The 21007-nt window shown below is 45.7% G+C and overlaps 2 protein-coding genes across 8 annotated transcripts in view; one reads left to right on the top strand and one right to left on the bottom strand.

Annotated features, from left to right (window-relative positions):
* Positions 1 to 11464, bottom strand: part of CSAD (cysteine sulfinic acid decarboxylase) — a 28032-nt gene extending 16568 nt beyond the window's left edge. Inside the window, exon 1 of one of the 5 annotated variants that reach the window (XM_032348346.1) lies at positions 11185 to 11464. The gene's annotated coding sequence lies outside the window, so the exon portion shown is untranslated. Of the gene's footprint in view, positions 1 to 10908; positions 10988 to 11184 lie in introns of those variants that run through there. The other 4 variants (XM_032348347.1, XM_032348348.1, XM_032348349.1 and 1 more) reach the window with 4 other exon arrangements.
* On the top strand, positions 10902 to 20548 carry ZNF740 (zinc finger protein 740). 3 transcript variants are annotated; one of them, XM_032348360.1, is made up of 7 exons: positions 10902 to 11013; positions 11880 to 12190; positions 14728 to 14909; positions 15257 to 15346; positions 15806 to 15929; positions 16252 to 16370; positions 17265 to 20548. In XM_032348360.1, exons 3-7 carry the CDS (start codon positions 14826 to 14828, stop codon positions 17352 to 17354), a joined length of 507 nt encoding a protein of 168 aa, XP_032204251.1. In that variant the 5' UTR covers positions 10902 to 11013; positions 11880 to 12190; positions 14728 to 14825; the 3' UTR covers positions 17355 to 20548. The 3 variants fall into 3 exon arrangements, with proteins under 3 accessions (XP_032204251.1, XP_032204249.1, XP_032204250.1); XM_032348358.1 differs by having other exon boundaries at positions 14760 to 14909; XM_032348359.1 differs by lacking the exon at positions 17265 to 20548 and adding an exon at positions 16882 to 16991 and having other exon boundaries at positions 14760 to 14909.
* The last annotated feature ends 459 nt before the right edge of the window (positions 20549 to 21007 follow it).

Here is a 21007-nt window from a genome sequence, read left to right on the forward strand (position 1 = left end):
CCTCCCTTCCTTCTTTCAATATTTGTTCAGTATCTAGTATGTGCCAAGCACTTTGGCGGCCATTAGAGATACAATAGAGAGCAAAAGACATAGCCCTTGGGGCACCTGGCTGGCTCAGTCATCGAGTTCAAGCCCCACATTGGGCAGAGTGCTTACTTAATAAAATAAAAATTAAACAAAAAAAAGCGGGGGGGGGGGGGGAGAAAAGGCCATAGCCCTGCCCTCATGAAGCTCGCAGCTAAGCCAGATCACCAGTGAGCCAACTCTCACACAGAGGTGGTTTTGCATAGTATGTTGTTGTTTTTAAGTAATCTCTACTCCCAGTGGGGCTCAAACTCATGATCAAGAGTCATGTGCTCTACCAACTGAGCCAGCCAGTTTTAAAACTTTTTATTTTTATAGACTTTATTTATTTATTTGACAGAGAGAGAGATCACAAGTAGGCAGAGAGGCAGGCAGAGAGAGAGAGGAGGAAGCAGGCTCCCTGCTGAGCAGAGAGCCTGATGTGGGGCTCGATCCCAGGACCCTGGGATCATGACCTGAGCCGAAGACAGAGGCTTTAACCCCCTGAGCCACCCAGGCACCCCCTGTTTTAAAACTTTTAAAAACTATTGTCAATATTGAAACTTCCAGCTTCTGGTGAAAAAAAAAAAAACAGAAGGCCTACCAACAGTAGGCCTGAATTAGTAAATAGCAACAATCACCTGTAGTTGGAATTGCCACTATTACCATTGCAGTTTGCATTCGTTATGCTTTCTTTCCCATTTTTTAATTCTTGAATAAGCAATATATTCAGGTAGTGCAAAAATCATATATATAAAAAATATATGTAATATATATAAATATATAAAAATATTAATGGTGAAAAGTCTAATTCCCACTCCATTCCATGTGTCCCATTCCTACCTCCACCCCCACCGGTAACCATATTTTAATAGTTTCTTGGGTAACCTTTCAGAGATTTTAATGCAAATACTAACAAATGTGGGTATGTATTTTTATTTTCTCTTTTGACACAAATGATAGCCTATAATCACTGATTTGTACCTTGCTTTCTTTCAGCTAACAATATATAGGTGATCCTGTATTCATACATACAGAATTTCTATTTTCTTTCTTTCTTTCTTTCTTTTCTTTTCTTTTTTAAGATTTATTTATTTATTTGACAGACAGAGATCACAAGTAGGCAGAGAGAGGAGGAAGCAGACTCCCTGCCAAGCAGAGAGCCCGATGTGGGGCTCTATCCCAGGACCCTGGGATCATGACCCGAGCCGAAGGCAGAGACCTTAACCCACTGAGCCACCCAGGCGCCCCTCTATATTCTTTCTTTTTAAAAGATTTTATTTATTTATTTGACAGACGGAGATCACAAGTAGGCAGAGAAGCAGGCAGAGAGAGAGGAGGAAGCAGGCTCCCTGCTGAGCAGAAAGCCCAATGTGGGGCTTGATCCCAGAACCCTGGGATCACAACCTGAGCCGAAGGTAGAGGCTTTAACCCACTGAGCCACCCTGGTGCCCCTATATTCTTTTTTTAATCAAACAGCTTCATTGAGATGTAATTTAAATACCATAAAACATAACCCTTTAAGCTGTATATTTTCAGTGGTTTTTGGTATAGTAACAGAATTATGCCACGATCATCAGTAATTCCAGGATGTTTTCATCACCTCAAAAAGAAACTCATTAGTGCTCACTCCTTATTCTCCATTTCCAATCCACCCACCCACCCACCCCTGCTTCCAGCCACCACTACCCTATTTTCTGCCTCTACAGATTTGCCTATTCTGGACATTTCATATAAACAGAAACATACAATATATGATCTTCTTTTGAAGATATGGCTTCTTCTACTGAACATAGTGTTTTCAAGGTTTATCCTTGTTTTTAGCATGTATCAGCACTTCATTCCCTTTTAGAGCCAAATAACATCCCATAATATGGATAGACCACATTTTATTTAACCGTTCACCAACCGATGGACATTCAGGTTATGTCTACTTTTCGGCTATTGTGAACAGCAGGTGCTGTTACAAACATGAATGTACAAGTTTCTGTGTGGGTCCGTATTTTCAATTCCCCTGGGTACATACCCGATAGTGGAACTGCTGCTGGGTCTTACGGTAACTCTATGTCTTGCTTTTTGAGGAACAGCCAAAAAACTTCCTTTTTGAGGAAGAGCCGGTACCATTCTTTATTCTTTATACCATTCTTTATTCCCATCAGTAAGGTGTGAGGGTTCTAATTTCTTCACGCCTTTGGCAGACTTATTGTTACCCTTTTTGTTATAGCCACCTGCATCGGTAATTTTGATGAGGACTGCCGGCATCCACAGAGGGTTGTACCAGTGTATGAAAAAGTGCTTGCCTTCTTAGCCTCAGTAGCAGAGTATGCTGTCAAACTTCTGAATCTTTGTGGTTTGATGAGTAAGAAATGGTATCTTAGTATGGTTTTATTTTAGGTGAACACCTGCATCAGACAGTTTTGCTGTGGGAACTAATGGCTTCAAAATCCCACGGGCTTGCCACAAGAGAAGTTTGTCTCTCTTTCCTGGTTTACTTTGGTGGTATGGCTGGCTACAGCTCTGATTCGTATACCTTTAGTCCAAGACCTAAGCTGAAGGAACAGCCCCTATCTGGGACACAATGTTCTCTTGGAAGAAGGAAAGGAGCAAAAGGCAGAGAAAACCATGCAAGGACTCTTAAAACCTCGGCATAGGGCACATCTGCTCATACACTGGAGACCCTGGCAAACCCCAGGGCAGCAAGGTGAGGATGTCTGGTCCTCCTGCAGGCGGGCACTGCCAAAGTCATGGCAATGGGTGAAGATGTAAACTCTCATCACAAGGGCACTGGACAGAAACCCTTAAACCCTTGCATTCTGGGGACACCAGGAGGGCTCATTCGGCTAAGCATCTGCCTCTGGCTCAGGTTGATCCTGGGATGGAGCCCCACATTGGGCTCCCTGCTCGGCAGGAAGGCTGCTTCTCCGTCTCCCTCTGCCTGCCACTCCCCCCATTCTTGCTCTCCGTTTCTATCAAATAAATAAATTTTGAAAATCTTTTTTAAAAATTCTTTTTGCATTCTGTTTCACCTCAGCCCACACCAGCCAACCTCACTCATCCGCATTACCTGCCTAGCCCTGGAGATACCCAAGTTGGAACCACTGATATAACCATTGGTCTAACCACTCCCCTCTTCCCTCAGGAATTTCCTCCTAATTATCCCCTCATTTTCTCAACTCTCCTTCCTACTACCTCCTTCCTACTACCTCTCCCTACTACCTCTTTCTCACGGCATTTTAAGTTGTTTAAGCTTCTCACATGCTCCCACTCTAGCCACCTCCTTATCACAAGCAACCTTCTTAAAAGAGTCATCTGCACTCCATCTTCGATTTCCCTCCTCTCACACTTTCCCCAGCCCACCACCAAGTCACCAAGAATTTCCATATCCAATGGACACACATCAGCGTTATCCTAGAAACATTTTATTTCCCTGGCTTCCATAGGATTACCACCAGCCATTTCTTAGATCCGTTTGCACTTTCACCTTCCTCTGCTCAACCTGAAATGCTAGAGTCCCTCAGGGCTCTGTCCCAGTGCCTCTTTTACCTGTTGAATTCTGCACTACTCCCTGGACAACTGCTTCTGTTCCTAGGGCTACCTGCTGGCAGCTCCTCCATTCCAGACCTCTCTCCTGAGTCCAGGTCCATAAAGCCACCTGCCTAATTAAGAAGACTCCTGGGCACTTCATACTCAGTAGGTCCAAAATTAAACTCAATATCGGCCCTCTCAAATCTTCTCTCCTTCTTAGGTTCCCTGGTTTGGTGAATGGCCCCATCTTCTACTGGTTACTCAAACTTTAGATTCTAACTGATTCCCTGCCTCCTCATCCTTGACTGTTTTTTTCCCCCTTTTCATTTCGTCTTCAAATATTGTTACATCTTTCTCTCTGTCTCATCCAAAAACATCAGCACAACAGCAAAACCTGAATAAAGCTTCATTCCCCCACCTAACCATGGGCTCTGTTATAAAATTATTTTCCTTAAAAAACACTTTAAAGGGAGAAAGGTAACTCTACAGTGGAGAAACCCGGGGGACACCTCCTTACCCAAGTGATCAAGACAACATCATTGATAATGGGACAGACTGACATATGGCCCTAATGTGAGGCATTGAGAAGCATTTAACCTCACTCCTGTCACATTTCTGCCAAAAATACGTAACCCATATTTAATTGTGAGGAAACATATATCTAAATTGAGAGTCATTCTACAAAAGAACTAACCGGTTACTTTTCAAAAATGTCAATGTCATGAAACTCCAAGAAAGACTGAAGAACTGTTGGGGCACCAGGGTGGCTCAGTGGGTTGAGCCTCTGCCTTCGGCTCAGGTCATGATCCCGGGGTCCTGGGATCGAGTCCCAGGATCTCTGCTCAGTGGGGAGCCTTCTTCCTCCTCTCTCTCTGCCTGCCTCTCTGCCTACTTGTGATGTGGATAAGGAAGGAAAAACCTGCTATGAAGAACATTACTGGAACACTTGGTAGAAGCTGACTATGGATGGTATCATAAATATTAGTGCTCAATCAGTGTTAAATTTCCTTAATTTGATCATTGCATTGTAGTTATATAAGGGAATATTCTTATTCTAAGAAAACATACTGAAACATTCAGCAGAAAAGGAGTATGGTATCTGCACGTTTCTCTCAGTTCAGAAAAAGACAAACACTGTATGTATCTACAGGCATTTTTACACTTGATCTTAGCCAAAAGGCCGAGAAGCGATCTACAGGCATTTTTAGAAGAATAGCTTTATTGAGATACAATTCACATACCATAAAGTTCACCCTTTTAAACTGTACAGTTCAGTGGGGTTGTTTTTTTTTTTTTTGGATACTCACAAAGTTGTGCATCATTCACACTATTTAATTCCAGAACATTTTCATCACCCCAAAGAAAAGCCCCCTACCTATTAGCAGTCACTCCCCATGCATTTTTTAAAAGACTGAAAAAGATGGGGAAAGCTTTCAAAATAGTAATTAGGGTTATTCCTGGCTATTGGAATTATGAATTATTTTCATTTTCTTATTTATACACATACAATTTTATAATTTTATATAACTTCATATTACTCACATCATTAAAATAAAGGTTATTTTTATTTTTTTTAAGATTTTATTTATTTATTTGACAGACACAGATCACAAGTAGGCAGAGAGGCAGGCAGAGAGAGAGAAGGAAGCAGGCCCCCTGCTGAGCAGAGAGCCCAATGTGGGGCTCAATCTCAGGACCCCGGGATCATGACATGAGCTGAAGGCAGAGGCTTTAACCCACTGAGCCACCCAGGTGCCCCAAAATAAAGGTTATTTTTAATCAACAAGAAAAATTAAGGAGGTTAAGGGGCAATAAGAACTCCAAAACATACAAATCACCAGGCTCAAGAATGGCCCTAGGACATCATGTGGTTTCCAACTCTTCAATCCACTATCATCAAAAAGGTCTCACTGGTGACAAATGTAGCCATATACTCCTCATTTCTATGATGCAGCCCAAATGGCTCTCGGAGAGAGGTACGGGGTCAGCCAGTTCAGAAAACACTGACTCATTATGTATCCCTGGCACTGGCACTACCCAGGGGGAACGGGGGAGGCGGGGCTGTGTCTACCCTGTGTGCTTCAGCTAACAGGCCAGTAGGGAGGTGGGCAGACACACTTGCCACAAAGGAGCGGAATGCTCAAAAGGAAAGTCAAGGCTGGTTAATTCTGCTCTGTTGGCTCATGGCAGCCTTCAAAGAGAAAATATTCAGGACTTAAAGCGATAGAGAGCTGGTGCAGGAAAAGACTCATTGGTAATCATTACAATACTATTTGAATAACTGATAGGATGGGCCTGAGGGGAGAGGTGTGCCAAAGAAGTTAGGGAAGGTAACACAGGAGGAGGCCTGCGCAGGCAAAAAAAGATCAGGGCAGTTGCTCCTTAAAGTACTTTTGGCCAGGCTTACTGTTAGAAAATGATACTGACCTTGGTACAATCTACATGGTCACAAATCCTACAGACTCTATACCCACATCCATAAAGGCACCAACTCTCCTTATGTGTATAGTGTTTTCTCCTCTTCTGATTGTAAATTCCTGGGGGTTAAAATCTTATCTTTTTTTTCTTTTTTTTTTTTTTTAAAGATTTTATTTATTTATTTGACAGATGGAGATCACAAGTAGGCAGAGAAGCAGGCAGAGAGGAAGAAGCAGGTTCCCCGAGCAGAGAGCCCGATGCGATGCGGGGCTGGATTCCAGGTCCCTGGGATCATGACCTGAGCTGAAGGCAGAGGCTTTAACCCACTGAGCCACCCAGGCGCTCCTAAAATCTTTTCTTTAAAGAAAGCACTAAATACAAAAGAGGCACTCCAAAAAATGTTAGTTTTCAATTTACCCCTCTCCCCTCACCCTTCCCCCAAGGTTTTGCACAAAGGTACTCAATGAACATCTGAGTGAATTGACCCACTATTTCCAGGTACTGAAAAATAATGCTGCATTCCACTTATATTTGATTTACATAGACCAAAAATCTGAATTAATGATATGGAGGATTTGCAAAGGGTTTTTTCTCTCTCAAAACCTTCTCATCTGTGACCTCATCTGATCCTCACATTGTGCTGCAAATTAGCCTGAGAGATATTTATTCATTCACCCTGGTTTTCAAGATGAGGACTCTCAGTCTAGAGTTAACTTGTCCAAGATTACACAGGTGACATGAGAACAAGACTAGATCTCTGATTTTCTGAATTCTAGGCTAGTACCTCTCCCACTATGTTACTGGTTACTTTTAAGTCTGGCAGTTCTCACTACCTCTCACCATACACAAAAATAAACTGCAGCTAAGATAAAAACATAAGCTGAAAATATAAAACTATAAGAATGTCAAAAGAAACTACAGGGAAATATTTTTATAATCTTGAGGTAGCGTCACAAAAACCCAAAAGCCACAGGCAGACTTGACTACATAAAACCTTCAAAATTCTGTGTAAAGAAAGACACCATTAAAGTGGTTAAAGATAATTCATGGCTTTACCCCACCCCTTATTTTACCCACTCTGTGTTTTCCAAAGTTATTTTTGTTCTCCTTGCAATTATTCTTTTCCATGAAAATTTTATTTTATTCTAATTTTTTAAGATTTATTTGTTTGAGAGAGAGAGAGAGAGTGCGAGCACATGTGAGGAGGAAGGGCAGAGAGAGAGAGGGAGAAGTAGACTTCCCACTGAGCAGGGAACTCGACCAACCACCAGATTTGATCCCAGGACCCTGGGATTATGACCTAAGCCGAGGGCAGATGCTTAACCCACTTAGCCACACAAGCACTCTTTTCCGTGAAAATCTAAAAATCAGATTAAGTTCCATGCAAAGTTCTACTTTATCTTATTTTAAGATTTTATGTATTTGTTTATTTGACAGAGAGACACACAGGAGAAAGGGAACACAAGCAGGGAGAGTGGGAGAGGGAGAAGCAGGCTTCCCACCGAGGAGGGAGCCCGATGTGGGGATCGATCCCAGGACCCTGGGATCATGACCTGAGCCAAAGGCAGATGCTTAACGACTGAGCCACCCAGATGCTCCCAAAGTCCTATCTTAATTAGAATTTACTTTATTTTTTTTAAGATTTTATTTACCTATTTGACAGAGAGAGATCACAAGTAGGCAGAGCAGAAGGCAGAGAGTGGGGAAGTAGGCTCCCCACTGAGCAGAGAGCCCAATGTGGGGTTTGATCCCAGGACCCTGAGATCATGACCTAAGCTGAAGGCAGAGGCTTAACCCACTGAGCCACCCAGGTGCCCCAGAACTTACTTTAATCGACAGCAAAAACTCATGCCTCTTACAAAATTAAATCTTTCTATTTGTATACGCTAAAAACTCTCCATTTAAGCAAAATCTTTTTGTCTTTCACCAAAATAGTCTGATTTTCTTAATATATGGCTTGAAGTTTCCTGTCAAATTTATTTCTAGAAGTGTAATATTCTTATTGTGAGAGTATTTACTTCATGGCATTTTTATGGTTGGTGGTTCTTATATTTTATGTGTACGATTTCTGTTTGTTAATCTCCCATCTGGTCATAATGCTGAACTCACTATTTCAGTATTTTGTCAGTCAATTCTCTTTCTTGATGAATGTATCATATGAAAATAGTGAGACTTTTCAGTGGCCAGGAGCTCCATACAATATTAGCTTTGATGGTAAACATTCCTGTCTTATTCCTATTTTTGATAGAAATGCTTCAAATAATTTCCTGTAAAGCATAATTTGCTCAGGTAGGGGAGAAGCTGAAAGATAAATGAAAAACGAAGAGGAAGTATTTTAAACACATATGACAAATAAAAAGTTAATACAACTTAAAGAAGATGCAATAGAAGTTGCTCCACTCCACTATTGGTGATGCAAATTTAAATAATGAAATCACTATTTTTCTTTTTTTTTTTCTTAAGATTTCATTTATTTATTTGCCAGAGAAAGAGATCACAAGCAGGCAGAGAAGCAGGCAGAGAGAGGTGGGGAAGCAGGCTCCCCACTGGGTAGGGAGCCCAAAGCGGGGCTCAATCCCAGGACCCTGAGACCATGACCTGAGCCAAAGGCAGAGGCTTAACCCACTGAGCCACCCAGGCACCCCAACTATTTTTCATCTATCAAATTGGCAACCACACTAAAAATTCATAGTATCCAGTATTGCTATGCCATAGGAAATGGGGGCATTCATACATGGTTCTGAGTGAGCACGTAAATTGTAACAAACTGAAATTCAATTTCACAGAATTAAGATTTAAAACACACAGGGGAAAAAATAAAAATTTAAAAATTTAAAAAAATAAAACACACAGGGGCCCTTGCTCAGGTCAATTTCCTAAGGTCCTGGGATCAAGCCCCACATGGCTTTTCCCTCTCCCTCGGCCACTCCCCCTGCTTGTGCTGTCTCTCTCTCAAATAAACAAAATCTTTTAAAAAATGTGCTAAATGCACATACTCTATCTACAAATCTATAAGTGCAAAAGGATTAACTGTATGAAGATGTTCTTTATGGCACTGTTTATAAAACAAATAATGGAACTAACCTAAATGCCCATCAGGATGAGTCTAGACAAATCAAAGCACAAATATAAGTTAGAATATTATGCAACAATTGTTAAAATGTTAAAGAACTTAGATACCTACAATGTTAACACAGTGTCCACCACTCTAGGTGCTCAATAAATATACTCTGGATGAAAAAAAATTGTATGAACATAGAAAAAAACCCTGGAAGTATATTTGCCAAATGGATAAAAGTGACTATCTTCAGGAGCACAGGATAGTAGAAAACAGACAGTTAACATTTGCCTTTTCTTCTTATGTGTGTGTGGACTTGGCAAATTAAGTATGAGCGGGGCGCCTGGGCGGCTCAGTGGATTAGGCCGCTGCCTTCGGCTCCGCTCATGATCTCAGGGTCCTGGGATGGAGCCCCACATCGGGCTCTCTGCAGGAAGCCTGCTTCCCACTCTCTCTCTGCCTGCCTCTCTACCTACTTATGATCTCTCTCTCAGTGTAAAGAAAAAAAAAAAAAAACCATTAAATATGAGCGAATTTTTTTTTTTCTAAAGACTTCTTTCTGGGGCCCCTGGGTGGCTCAGTGGGCTAAAGCCTCTGCCTTCGGTTCAGGTCATGATCTCAGGGTCCTGGAATCGAGGGGAGCCTGCTTCCCTTCCTCTGTCTCTGCTGCCTCTCTGCCTACTTGTGATCTCTGTCAAATAAATGCAAATCTTTAAAAAAAAAAAAAAGGTTCTTTCTGATGACATATCTCTATTTTTTATCTCAATTTTATCATGAGTCTAAGAGCACAAAGATTTGCTGTCAACGGCTCAAAACATGAAGTGCTCAAGGAAATGAAGCCCATGTACAAAGTGTAGTTGGGAATTCCTCTCTTTCATAAATAAGTATTTTTCTTTTGGCATCTCAATTAATTCTCCTAAACTCACATCCTAGCAGCACCTACAGCAGAAGCTGAGATTAAAATGGATTAACATTTCCATCCACTAAGAACACTTGGCACAGTCCATCTTTAGCGGGACCTCTCCCTAATAGCTCAAGCTGGGAGATTCTAAAGAAAAGTTCAAGTTTCCATCTTCTTAACGCCAGATCCAAGGGCCACCCTCTATGACTTAGTCTCCAATGAAACTCGTCTTCTACTGAGGGGAGTCCTATGGCTTCTTTCAGGCGAGGAGGCCAATGTTAGACACTGGAAGGTCTGAAATGAAGGGGTAAGCGGTATAAGTCAACCAGACTGGCCTCGGCACACGCCCAGATTGAGTGTACACGGCCGAAGCATGCAAAGAAAATTAACTCTTCTCCCAGAAACCGGGCGGCCCCAGAATCTTCAGGGCTGGGTCTGATAGAAAACTCAGATAAAGAGGACCTTCGCTGAGTTACGTGAAAAGACTGAGTACGACCTACTCATGCTCTACTTGGGGCTGCAGGCTCAGATGCGACAGGGGGACGTACGCGAGGAAAAGAAACTGATGGCGTTTTTTCAAGGAGCCTCAAACAGCCCACTTAGCAAAACCTATCGAAAGAACGCAACGCACGTCACTTCACAATCTCCGTTCCTGCCCTCAGCCAAGATGGCCGCCGGGGCGCGCCCTACCAAGGCGCACGCGTCGTGCCGCCGGCCCGCCCCCTTCCCGTCCTTCCGCGCGCCGGTACCGCCCACTCACCAGCTGCACAACCACCCCCCCCACCAACCCTCCCAGCGTCCTTAGCCTCACCCCCTTTCTGGCTGCTCCCGCCGGTCCAGGCTCCGAGCCCGGAAGTGGATATTGCGGCTCGGCCGAGAGGACGAGGGGGAGGGGGAAGTGCTTCCGGGGAAACGGGCCCCGGGTTGGTGTTTGTAAACTTGCCTCGGTCCCGGCAGGGCAGCGGCGGCCACGGGGCTGGCACGGTGTGCTGGGGCCTGGAGGAGGCGCCGCGCGGTCGGGGAGACCGCGGGAGGCCGCGCCTGGCAGGTAGGAGCACGCCTCAGGGAGCGCAGCGTCGTCCGGGCAGGCGGCGGCGCCTCAGCAGCTCACAGGCCGTGGGGCGCCGCGCGGGAAGGGGGAGGGGAAGGGAGGAGGGGCGCGTGGCGAAGGGAGGGGGCTCGCCGGGGAGAGGAAGGGGCCGCGCGCGCTCGCGCGCACCCCGCTCGCTCCGCCCGGCGGAGAGGGGCTTGCTTGGCGGGGACGCGGGCGCGAGCACGCACCTAGCGCGCTTCTCGGGTCTCTCCTCCGCGCTCTCCTCCGGCTCGGTGCGGCGGGGCGCTGCGGCTGGCTGGCTGGCTGGAGGAGGAGGAGGAGCAGGGAGGGAACCCACGGAGCGCCGGCCTCTGCCTGCCTGCTTTCTTCCGCAGCGAGTTTCCGTACCTTCGGGCAGACTCGGAGAACGCGCACGTGGGGGCCGGCCCGGCGCACACTGCCAGTCCGGTTGCTGCCTTGCTACTCAAGCTATAGCCTCTGAGCTTTTCTCCACCCCAGTTCTGATCTCCTTAATAGAGGGCGAGCTTCGCGGCCCGGCCCACTCGGCACAAAAGCCCCGAAGGGCCTCCGCCCCCTTCTTCTATTCGTAAGATGGCAAATCCAAGCAGTTGGCCTATTGCAGTTCATCCATGAGAAGCCCCAGTTACTTTTACTCCTGTTGGCAGCTCGTCTTTGCCCTGGAGGCCAGTTTCTTCTCCTGACCTAGAAAGAAAACTCTGCTTAATTAATGTCCTCTTTCTGAGGTTCACAGAGAGCGGCCACGGTCACAAAAAAAAAAAAAAAAAAAGGTCCAGCCTACTGCAGGTCGTATGGCCTGAGAATGTTGCACCTAACAGCCCCATCTCCTTTTCTGGTTTCAGGTTTCTGAAACAGATCGTGAACTTCAACAAGAGGATTCAGTTGGAAAACCAAGACTGGCAGACTTCTTCAGATCATAGGCAGGAGCCAGGCCGAGTCCAGGGATTCTTGGAACATCTATCTTCCCTTTGGAGGACACTAAGTTCTGTTTGAAGACAAAGGCAGTTCAATATGGCAGCAGGACTGAAAGGACACGAAGGAGTTGTTACAGTGATTTGGTGACAGTTCTTCAAACAACAGTATCTTAGGAAAGGTGGATCAACAAACTCCTGAACTTTTGGGTTGCATTAAGTGAGAAATCAGCATGGCTCAGGTAAAAAGCTATAGAATCCTCCTCCTCCAAGATCACTGGGAAGCGTGTTTGCAGTTTCACTCTTGAATGCTGCCTTAGTCAACATATTGACCAGCCCAGTGAGCCAAGCTCTGTATTAAACACCAGGGGGAGATCTAGAGGAAGGAAAAGAGACAGGCCACAGCCCCTGCCTTCAGGGAGCTTCCAGTCAAATGAAGGAGGTAGGCCATTCTGCATCACAGGCACTGATGGGACATTTGTGAAACAACTACTCAGTTTACACTTGGTACATTAAGTGCTAAGGGGCATGAGGGAGTGAAGAGTCTGTTGAATGCTTCATTTGTTTTTTTCAACAGGAATTAATTGAACTCCTGTTACATGCAAGGCATTATGCTGGGGATACAAAGATGAATAAGATTATCCCCATCCCCAGCAAGCTTCCAGGATAGTTGGGTTGGGGTAGGGGGAAATGGAGAGAAAGTCTGTTATTTATCTTTATGTACATAATACCTTGCATAGTGGTTGTTTAGCAGCAGAGACTCAATGAAACTGTTGATTAAAGGAACGTATAATAATAGAGGTATGTACGTGGCAGAGGAGAGAAGGGTACCTCTGCTTGGATGAACAAAAGCAGATGAAGCTTGAAGAATACATGGGATTTTCCTAGACGAACAGGCAGACAAGGCTTTCAGACAAGGAGAACTGGATGGGCAGAGGCTTAAAGGCATAGGAGAATGTGATGAGGTGTTAGAAGTACTGCATGTAGTTTGCTAGTTAAAGAGGAAAGGACTTAAATGGGTTAGGGGGACAGGGTAGGTAATGATAGAGGGAAGAGTTAGAGTAAGGGAGTTGTTTCTTAAGGATGTAAGAGTATAACCCAAGGGCCTTTTATGCCTCGCTAAGGAATCAGACTTTATTCTGTAGGGAATGGGAGCTCTCAGAAGAATGTTAAGTAACAGAGTGGTGTCAGATCAGTGTATTTAGAAGGTAGTTGTCATTGTGAGGGGACAGGATTGGATTGGAGAGACAGGATGATCTGTTAGATTGCTCTAAGTGTGGATAGCCAAAGCTATGTGCAGGCATCCCTGGAGCTTCTCCCAGTTTTCTTCCAGGGACCTTCCTTACCAGTCTCACCAGGAGGGCAGTTTGATTATAGTATAATTGGCTTTCTTCCAGCTGCAGGCATAGCTTCCTCCTTTCCATGCAGATTAGGAGCCCTTTGGTTTCTTCTTCCTTTGTTTCCAACCCCCTTCACAGCATCATGTTCACTCTTGTTCTGAGAAACTGCCTTTCACTAATCACTAACTTTGTATTGGGTGCCACTATGTATTTGTATCTTAGTTTTATTCTTGTCAGCCCTGTGAGAGTAGATACTCTTCGTAAACATTTTGCATTTAAGGAAACTGAGGCCTGAAAAGGTGGAGTAACTTGCCCATGATTATGCAGTGCAAACAGCAGATCTGAACTTTCCACCTCTAAACCTTTCAATGTCCAAAGTCCTTGAAGGAGAAAGGAAAGAAGGGGTCGCAGGTTATACTAAAAGGAACTTTTTTTAAAGAGAGTATTTTTAAAGATTTTATTTATTTATTTATTTATTTATTTATTTGACAGATCACAAGTAGGCAGAGAGAGTGAGAGGAGGAAGCAGACTCCCTGCCCAGCAGACAGCCCGATGTGGGGCTCAATCCCAGGACCCTGGGACCATGACCTGAGCCAAAGGCAGAGGCTTTATCCACTGAGCCTCCCAGGCACCCCGAGATAATTTTTAAAAGGAATTTTTTAAATAAATGACTTGTGGAAGTTTGCTGATGGACTATTTCTTTGAAGTGTTTCTTAAATGTTTTTTCAGTAAAAAAATATCCTCTAGTGCTAGCCAAACAAAGTTAGTTTGAAGAATATAGCCAGGAAAAGAGGAACTTTTTTTAATCATTCCTTGTTTGAGCAGTTTTTAAACTACACATAGAGTAGAGAATGTGAAAACATGGATTTGCACATAAATAAATGGCCTTGGAGGTCAAGAGAAAGCGATACTCAACCCTAAAATTCTTCCAAGTGATTTAATTTTTAGACCTGTTAAAATTGACACCACCTCGGGAATTTAAAATCTGAAGGGAGAAATAACCTAGTTTGCTGATAAGCATGTTTGTGGGACCTGAAAGAATATGTATTTGGCACCAGTGATATCTGCCAATCATAGTGAGCTCTGAAGCTTCTGTTGAGAGAGGAAGAGGAGGAAAGTCTGCTAGAAATCTCCCATTTCAGTGGATCAGCAGGGCAGACCCTCATGCCCATTCACAAGGTCAAGTAGGTAACAAGTCCTAGCACACTGCTAATGACAAAAGTGTCAGTAATACTTGGTTATTCACTTGATTGGTATTTAAATGCTGAATAACAACAAGTAAATTGTTCTTGGTGAGGTGAGTTAGGGAGTACTCTTGAAGGAAACAGAGTTTCTCAAAGTAGAGAGGGACACTCCCTAGAGAAGCAGTTTGTGGCTGGGTGTGAAAGGTAGTTGTACAGAAGATGGCAGCCTGTTTTTGTCCTGCCCTGCCTGCCAGGTGACCTGACACCTCATCTCCTTTCAACTTAGGCAAGTCTCCTGGCTTGTGAAGGCCTAGCAGGTGTGAGTTTGGTTCCCACTGCAGCCAGCAAGAAGATGATGCTGAGCCAGATTGCCAGCAAGCAGGCCGAGAATGGAGAGCGGGCAGGTAGCCCTGATGTGCTGAGGTGCTCAAGTCAGGTACAGCGTTTGAGTCCATTGTGGCACCTGGGGGTCGGGTGGCCCAAGCTCTCTGCCAGGAGATGTCAAGCTTTAATTCCTCAGTGCATCTATTTAGGGAAGTGGGGAAAAGGGATCCAGCCGGGGAATGAGTGAATGTGGGTATTTTAGAGAGCTAAGGAAGGGCTTTTCTTTACCTATAACCCCTTAACACCATAGTACTTAGAGAGGAAATGGATGAGTACCTTCTCTAAACCTTTGGGGCAGGTGGTTACTGTTATTTAGAAGTTGTCTGCAAGCACAGCATTTGGTTTCCTGTCTTGTATAGGGAGATAGACTGTGAGTTTAGCTTTGATTTATTTTAAAAGGGCCACCGAAAAGACAGCGATAAGTCCCGGAGTCGCAAAGATGATGACAGCTTGGCTGAGGCCTCTCATTCAAAGAAGACTGTTAAAAAGGCAGGTAATGGGGTAATCCCCGAACTGGTATCATTTGGTAATGGGATAATCCTTCTTTTCTTTTCATCTGTGATTCAACCTGGAGTTTTCCCTAGATGTTTTGGTCACTCGTAGCCAGTGAATGTATCACTCGGATTTCTTCCATAGACCATTTTGGTCTTTGATTTCTGCCCTCTCCGGAACATCCTTGGTAAAGGAAGGAGGGCCAGGGAGGGCATGGGATCCTGTGGGCAGGTAGACTTCCCTCAGGTCACATTCAGAGGTGTTGGGTTTGATGGGGCATACAGCTTACCCATATCCACCTCCTTCCTCAGAGGGTCTCTTAAATCTAAGGAATGAGGGAGATGACAGCATCAGAAAAATTACTTTGTCCAGCAACTGGAAATTGACCTAGGGTAGGATGAGGACAAAAAGGAGACTGAGAGATAGCCTTATGACATGCCTGATTGTTGCCCGTAGGTGGTGGTAGTGGAACAAAATGGTTCTTTTCAAGTAAAGATTCCCAAAAATTTTATTTGCGAACACTGCTTTGGAGCCTTTAGGAGCAGTTACCACCTCAAGAGGCACATTCTTATTCATACTGGTAAGTCTTTTGCTCATATTCAGTAGTCTGTAGTTTTGTGTGTGTGTGTGTGTGTGTGTCTGTGTGTCTGTGTGTCTGTGTGTGTAGCTCTTGTTGGGTTTGTTTAGAGGCCAACTATTAGAAGTAGAAAAAGAAGATAAGTGAGTTAGCTAGAGAAATTTTGTGGCTCTGTATCTAGTGTCAGTGAGACCAACAGCTTTGGGGACCCTTCCTCATTAGGTATCTGTACATGGCTAAAAATTAAAAATTTCTGGGAAAATACGAATGAAGTCCCTACCTTGTGAACCTCCTGATAATCAACTTCTCTCTCCACGTGGGCCAGGTGAAAAGCCATTTGAGTGTGATATATGTGATATGCGCTTCATCCAGAAGTACCACCTGGAGCGTCACAAGCGTGTACACAGTGGTGAAAAGCCCTACCAGTGTGAACGGTGTCATCAGGTAAGCTCATGTGTCCTCTGCCCACCCCGCACAACAGACTTCTCCTTCACCAAGAAGCAGGGCCCGCCCCCGTCACTTTCCTAACAAGGGGCCACATTGAATTCCTGGCCATGATAGAGTTAGTGTGTCCAGGTGAGGTGTACCTCTCTGGCCTTATGCAGCTGTCTATGGGGAGGGGCCATGAGAATAATTGTATTAACAATAGCATTTTTCATGTACTTATTTCTGTGCAGGGTACTGTGAGAGCCTGTTTAACATAGATTATCTTTTTAATCCTCATGTTAATTCTTTAAAGACCTGTGTTGTCATCATTTCACATATGGGGAAATTGAGATTCAAAGAGGTTAAGTTTCCTAAAGTCACAGCAGATTGAGGGCAGAGGCAGGATTCAGTCAAACTCAGAGCTGGTGCACCTGGAAGAAAGACCATCTCTGCCCCGGGGGCGGGGGTCCTTGTCTGATCTGTTAAGAATGTTTGCTCCACCCTCTTACACTGAATCTCAAAACACTAGGATGGAAGCTCCATGAGGCAGAGATTTTGCCCCTCTGGTTCACCATTCCATCCTCAGCCCCAAGAACTGTACCTGCCTTGAGACAGACAATAAATATTGGATGAATGACACAGCCCTTCTGTGAGTAGGTACTTTAGCCCCATTACAGATGAGTGTCCAGATTGAGTGCTGTTAGATACCATGTCTAAGGTTGCACAGCTGCTGAGTGCTAGAGCCAGGACTCCCAACTTCAGAGCCTGTGCTCTTAACCACTGTGTGCTCCTGCTGTCTGTGTACTTGCTGAGGGCATGTGGAACCGAATGCCTGCCTCCCACGTGGGGACGGCAGAGCTAGCCAAAGGTAGCTGAGGTTCTCTCAACACTTAATCCTTCCTTTCTTCTCAGTGTTTTTCTCGGACAGATCGATTACTCAGACACAAACGGATGTGCCAAGGGTGCCAGTCCAAGACTTCCGACGGGCAGTTTTCTCTATAGGCGCAAGGGGCCCTGGGTGGTGGGAGTGATCAGAAGAATTTACCGAAGAGCGCACCCCCTCTGGTCTGATGGTCCCACCACCACCCCGTCTGTACCTGTCCCCCTCCTGGAGGAGTTGACCCAGGAGACCAGAAGAGTGCATCAGGGGACAGCGGCCTCAGAGCTTCAGCTCTGTAAATAATCTGAGACTATGAGTATCTCGGGGAAGTTCCTACAGCATTCCTGGGTAGGGAAGCTAGTCCCTGGACCCTTGGCTGAGGTTATAGGTGGGGACTGAAGGTACAGGACCAAGACTGGTGTGGCTCCCACAACCTTGGACTCCAGCTGGCAGCTGAAATGGAAAGGTTTGGGGAGAGGGATTTGTTTGCTTGTTCTGTTCTTGTTTTTGTTTATCCAAAAGCAATTTTAGCAGCTACACTGTGGATACAGGTAACATGGAGGCATAGAGCCCTGGTCAAAGCAGGGACTATGACTGGTCCAGCCCTCCCCAAAATTGAGTTTTTAGTTGCAGTTGATCCTCAGTGTTCCACAGCCCTGCATCTCACCTTCTGTTTGAAGGAGAGTAGGATCAGGGATGGCAGCTGAGTTTACCTTGGTCTCCTTATACACTGTAAGGACAGAAGGAAGAATGGCGGGAGGAGCAGATAAGGGCTGGGTCCAACTAGAGTAGGCAGGTACCTCTTTCTTCCTCCAGGGAAGAGCAAGAGCTGTGCCCACAGCTGTTGCATTGGTCCAGGCCACACTGGTACCTGATGGGGTCAGCTCAAGTGCCTTGTGGAGGGAACTTGGGTGAGAGCGGCCCACAGAGCCCTTCCATGCCCTCTTTGGGCACTCGATCTTGGAGATAGTGTGTGGCTACCTCGCTGCCGTTGACTCCTGAGCCAGACAGAGGTGTTCAGCAGGTAGTCATGGATATCAAAGGGGGCTCTCTCTCCTTGTTCCCTCTTGGAACAACCCGAAACTAGTCCCAAGTTCAGCAACAACTGTTCAAGAAACAGAGGAGTTTGGTGTCCCCTGACATGACGGTTGAGCAGTGTGAGCTGCTCTCCCTGCCCAAGTCCTATCACTGTATTCAGGGAGAGGAGATAGGGGTGTGGCCTTTGGTCCCAAAGAATAAGATCTTCGTTTCCTTCTTAATGGCCATCCCTACCCAACAAAGAATTGGGGGAGGGGGGTGCTGCAGAGAAAGGACTGAGGAAGAAATCTATCACAGGTTTTATTCTTAATCATATTCTTTGCTCTTCTCTGCCCCAACACCACCACCCTACCCACCCTCAAAAAAGTGATCAGGGGTGTGTGTGTGCGCGTGCGCGTGTGAATGTGTTCATTCAAGTGTGTGCTTGCGTTTGTATGCTTGGAGATGGCATATTATTGAGCCAAACCCTTCTCTGGCCCTCAACTCAGGGGAGGATGAGCATGAAACAGCCCCCATCACCACCACCAAATCTGAGGGTGCTTGAGGTCCCAGCAGGAGCTGAGGAACTTGATTTAGGGGAGTGAAGTGCTTTGTTTTGGAGGGTTTGTTTTTTTTAATTGATTCAACAGGCTGGTTAGGGTGTTTAATCCAAGCCATAGCTTGTAAACATGAATTTTTAAGTGACATAAAAAACCCTCTTTCTGCTATGGAAGGTCCTGGGGTTTGGTTGGCCCCCACTGTGGCCTGCCCTAACCTGTAGAGGGGAGTAATCATGGAATAATCATGGAGGCTTGGTGAACCTGACCATGCTGTCAGTGGGGCTCTAAGATGGCAACTCCAGGCAGTGTGACTTCATTTCCTAGAAAATGTAGGGAACAGCAGCAGAAAGCTCCTGGCTGTTACCTGAGGTGGGGGGAGGGGCTCTATACCTCGAAATGTGAGGATTTCAGGGAAAGAGAAAGGTATGGCACCCTTCAGATTTTCCCTGATGGCGCCTGAGATCCTTTGGAAGAGACACTGGGGAATGTGTTTGCCGCCTGTGCTCTTCTAGCTTTACGCTGGCACTTGCATTTGATACCGTCCAGAACCTAGGCTTCAGTCCTTGAAGCTGCCATGTGGTCCCCACAAGCTGGGTATCTTCCCGTATATGAGTGAGCCCCTTTCCTGTTAGAGGGCTCTGCTGGGGCCGGAATTTATCACTCACCTCTGGGAGTAGATTCTTGGAAGGAGGCAACATTTGAAAATCTTCTCCCAGGACACTTTTGAAAATAGGAGGCTTCATTCCCTGCCAGTTGCAGCTAATCTGTTTAGGGGGTGGAATGTGTGTGGAGAGAATTCCTTGAGTGACCTCTCCCTTACATGTGCGGATGTGTGCTTAGGTCCCAGTGTGCCGTGGCCCCCCACAGCTTCAGTCTCCTACCAGGGTGGGTGAGAGAGAGGGAGTTTGTGCGCAGGTGTGTAAAGAGCCATACCGGAAGCACCCCTGCCAAGGACTGGGTGTGGGGGCAACTCAGGAGCAGGGAGGTTTAGGTGTCCAGGTTTTGGGGCCAAGGATGTGTGAGGAGAGAGGAGCAAAGAGAAGAAAGGAGTAATTTAGCCTCCCAGAGGGCCCGGAAGTCCCACTTACACCCCAGGGAAAGCACAGAAGAGCGCTACAGGGGCTCCTGGGCCCAAGACCACAGCCCTCCTCAGCTGGTGAGGTCTAGCACTGGACAGATGCCTCAGGTGCGTTTGGAGTGAAGGGAAAGGGAGCTAGGGCAGGCTTTCAGAGACCAGGACATGGAATTTGGGGACCTGGGAAAGAGTAGCACCAGTTCTTGGGGGGGGGGGGGGGCTTGTACTGGGCCCTACCAGCCCTGCCCTTGCCTGCACCCCAACACTTCTCCGTCCACCCCCAACAGCCTCTTTCATCACTTAGCTACTGATTGTGCCCTATGGCTTGACATTGGAGGGTTAAATGAGACGTGGGGTCCCACCACAACTTCTAACCCTCTCCCCAGACGCTCTTTGCCTCTGCTGCAGTCCTGAGGCTTTTATCTTAACAATCCCTCCCAACTCTTCCTCTCTGCCCTCTCCCTCCCTCCCTCTCTCTCTTTTTTTTTTAATATACTTATTTTGCTATTGGGGGAGGGGAATATCAAATGAACAAGATCACTTTTAAATGGTAGTTTTTATAAGATGTTATAAACTTGTATCTTTTTACCATTAAAGTGCAGTGTATGTTCCTTCGTGATATATTTAGGATATTTAAATAAAAAGAAAATGGGGCTTTTCTACATACTATCTCTTTTTTTGGGAAAGCTTTTTCTTTGGGGCCAAAGTGGTTTTCTGTTTTCCCCCCAAATATAACCACTCCAAACCTCCAGCATCCTGGAAACCACTGTTTAAAACTCCCCTCCACAGAAGAGCAACAAGTGCAAGTGAAAACAGGGTAACACTTGTGAATACGGGGGGGGCGAGGAAAAAAACATGCATGCTAGAACAAAATGAGGCGGGGTACCAACGTGTCTCTGAGTATGTGTCTGCAAGTCCTCCCATATCAGCATTACCTGGGGATGGAGAAGTGCGCCACCCCCCCACCCCCCACCCCCCGCCGCCCGGCAGCCAGCCGCTTACCAAACCTCCTGCACCTCAGGTTACAGGCTCTCCCAACACTCAGGTGGGAGGAAGGAGCACATGTTTTCCTGAGGCCCAGGCTCCACAGCCTGCTCTGGCCTTGGGTAAAAGCAAGATGACA

This window comes from Mustela erminea, chromosome 6, assembly GCF_009829155.1.
Source record: "Mustela erminea isolate mMusErm1 chromosome 6, mMusErm1.Pri, whole genome shotgun sequence".
Lineage (NCBI taxonomy): Eukaryota > Metazoa > Chordata > Mammalia > Carnivora > Mustelidae > Mustela > Mustela erminea.

Coding starts and splice junctions, on each gene's coding strand:
- ZNF740 (XM_032348358.1), top strand. Junction 15,930..16,251: donor GCACATTCTTATTCATACTG/GTAAGTCTTTTG, acceptor CACGTGGGCCAG/GTGAAAAGCCATTTGAGTGT. Junction 16,371..17,264: donor AGTGTGAACGGTGTCATCAG/GTAAGCTCATGT, acceptor CTTTCTTCTCAG/TGTTTTTCTCGGACAGATCG.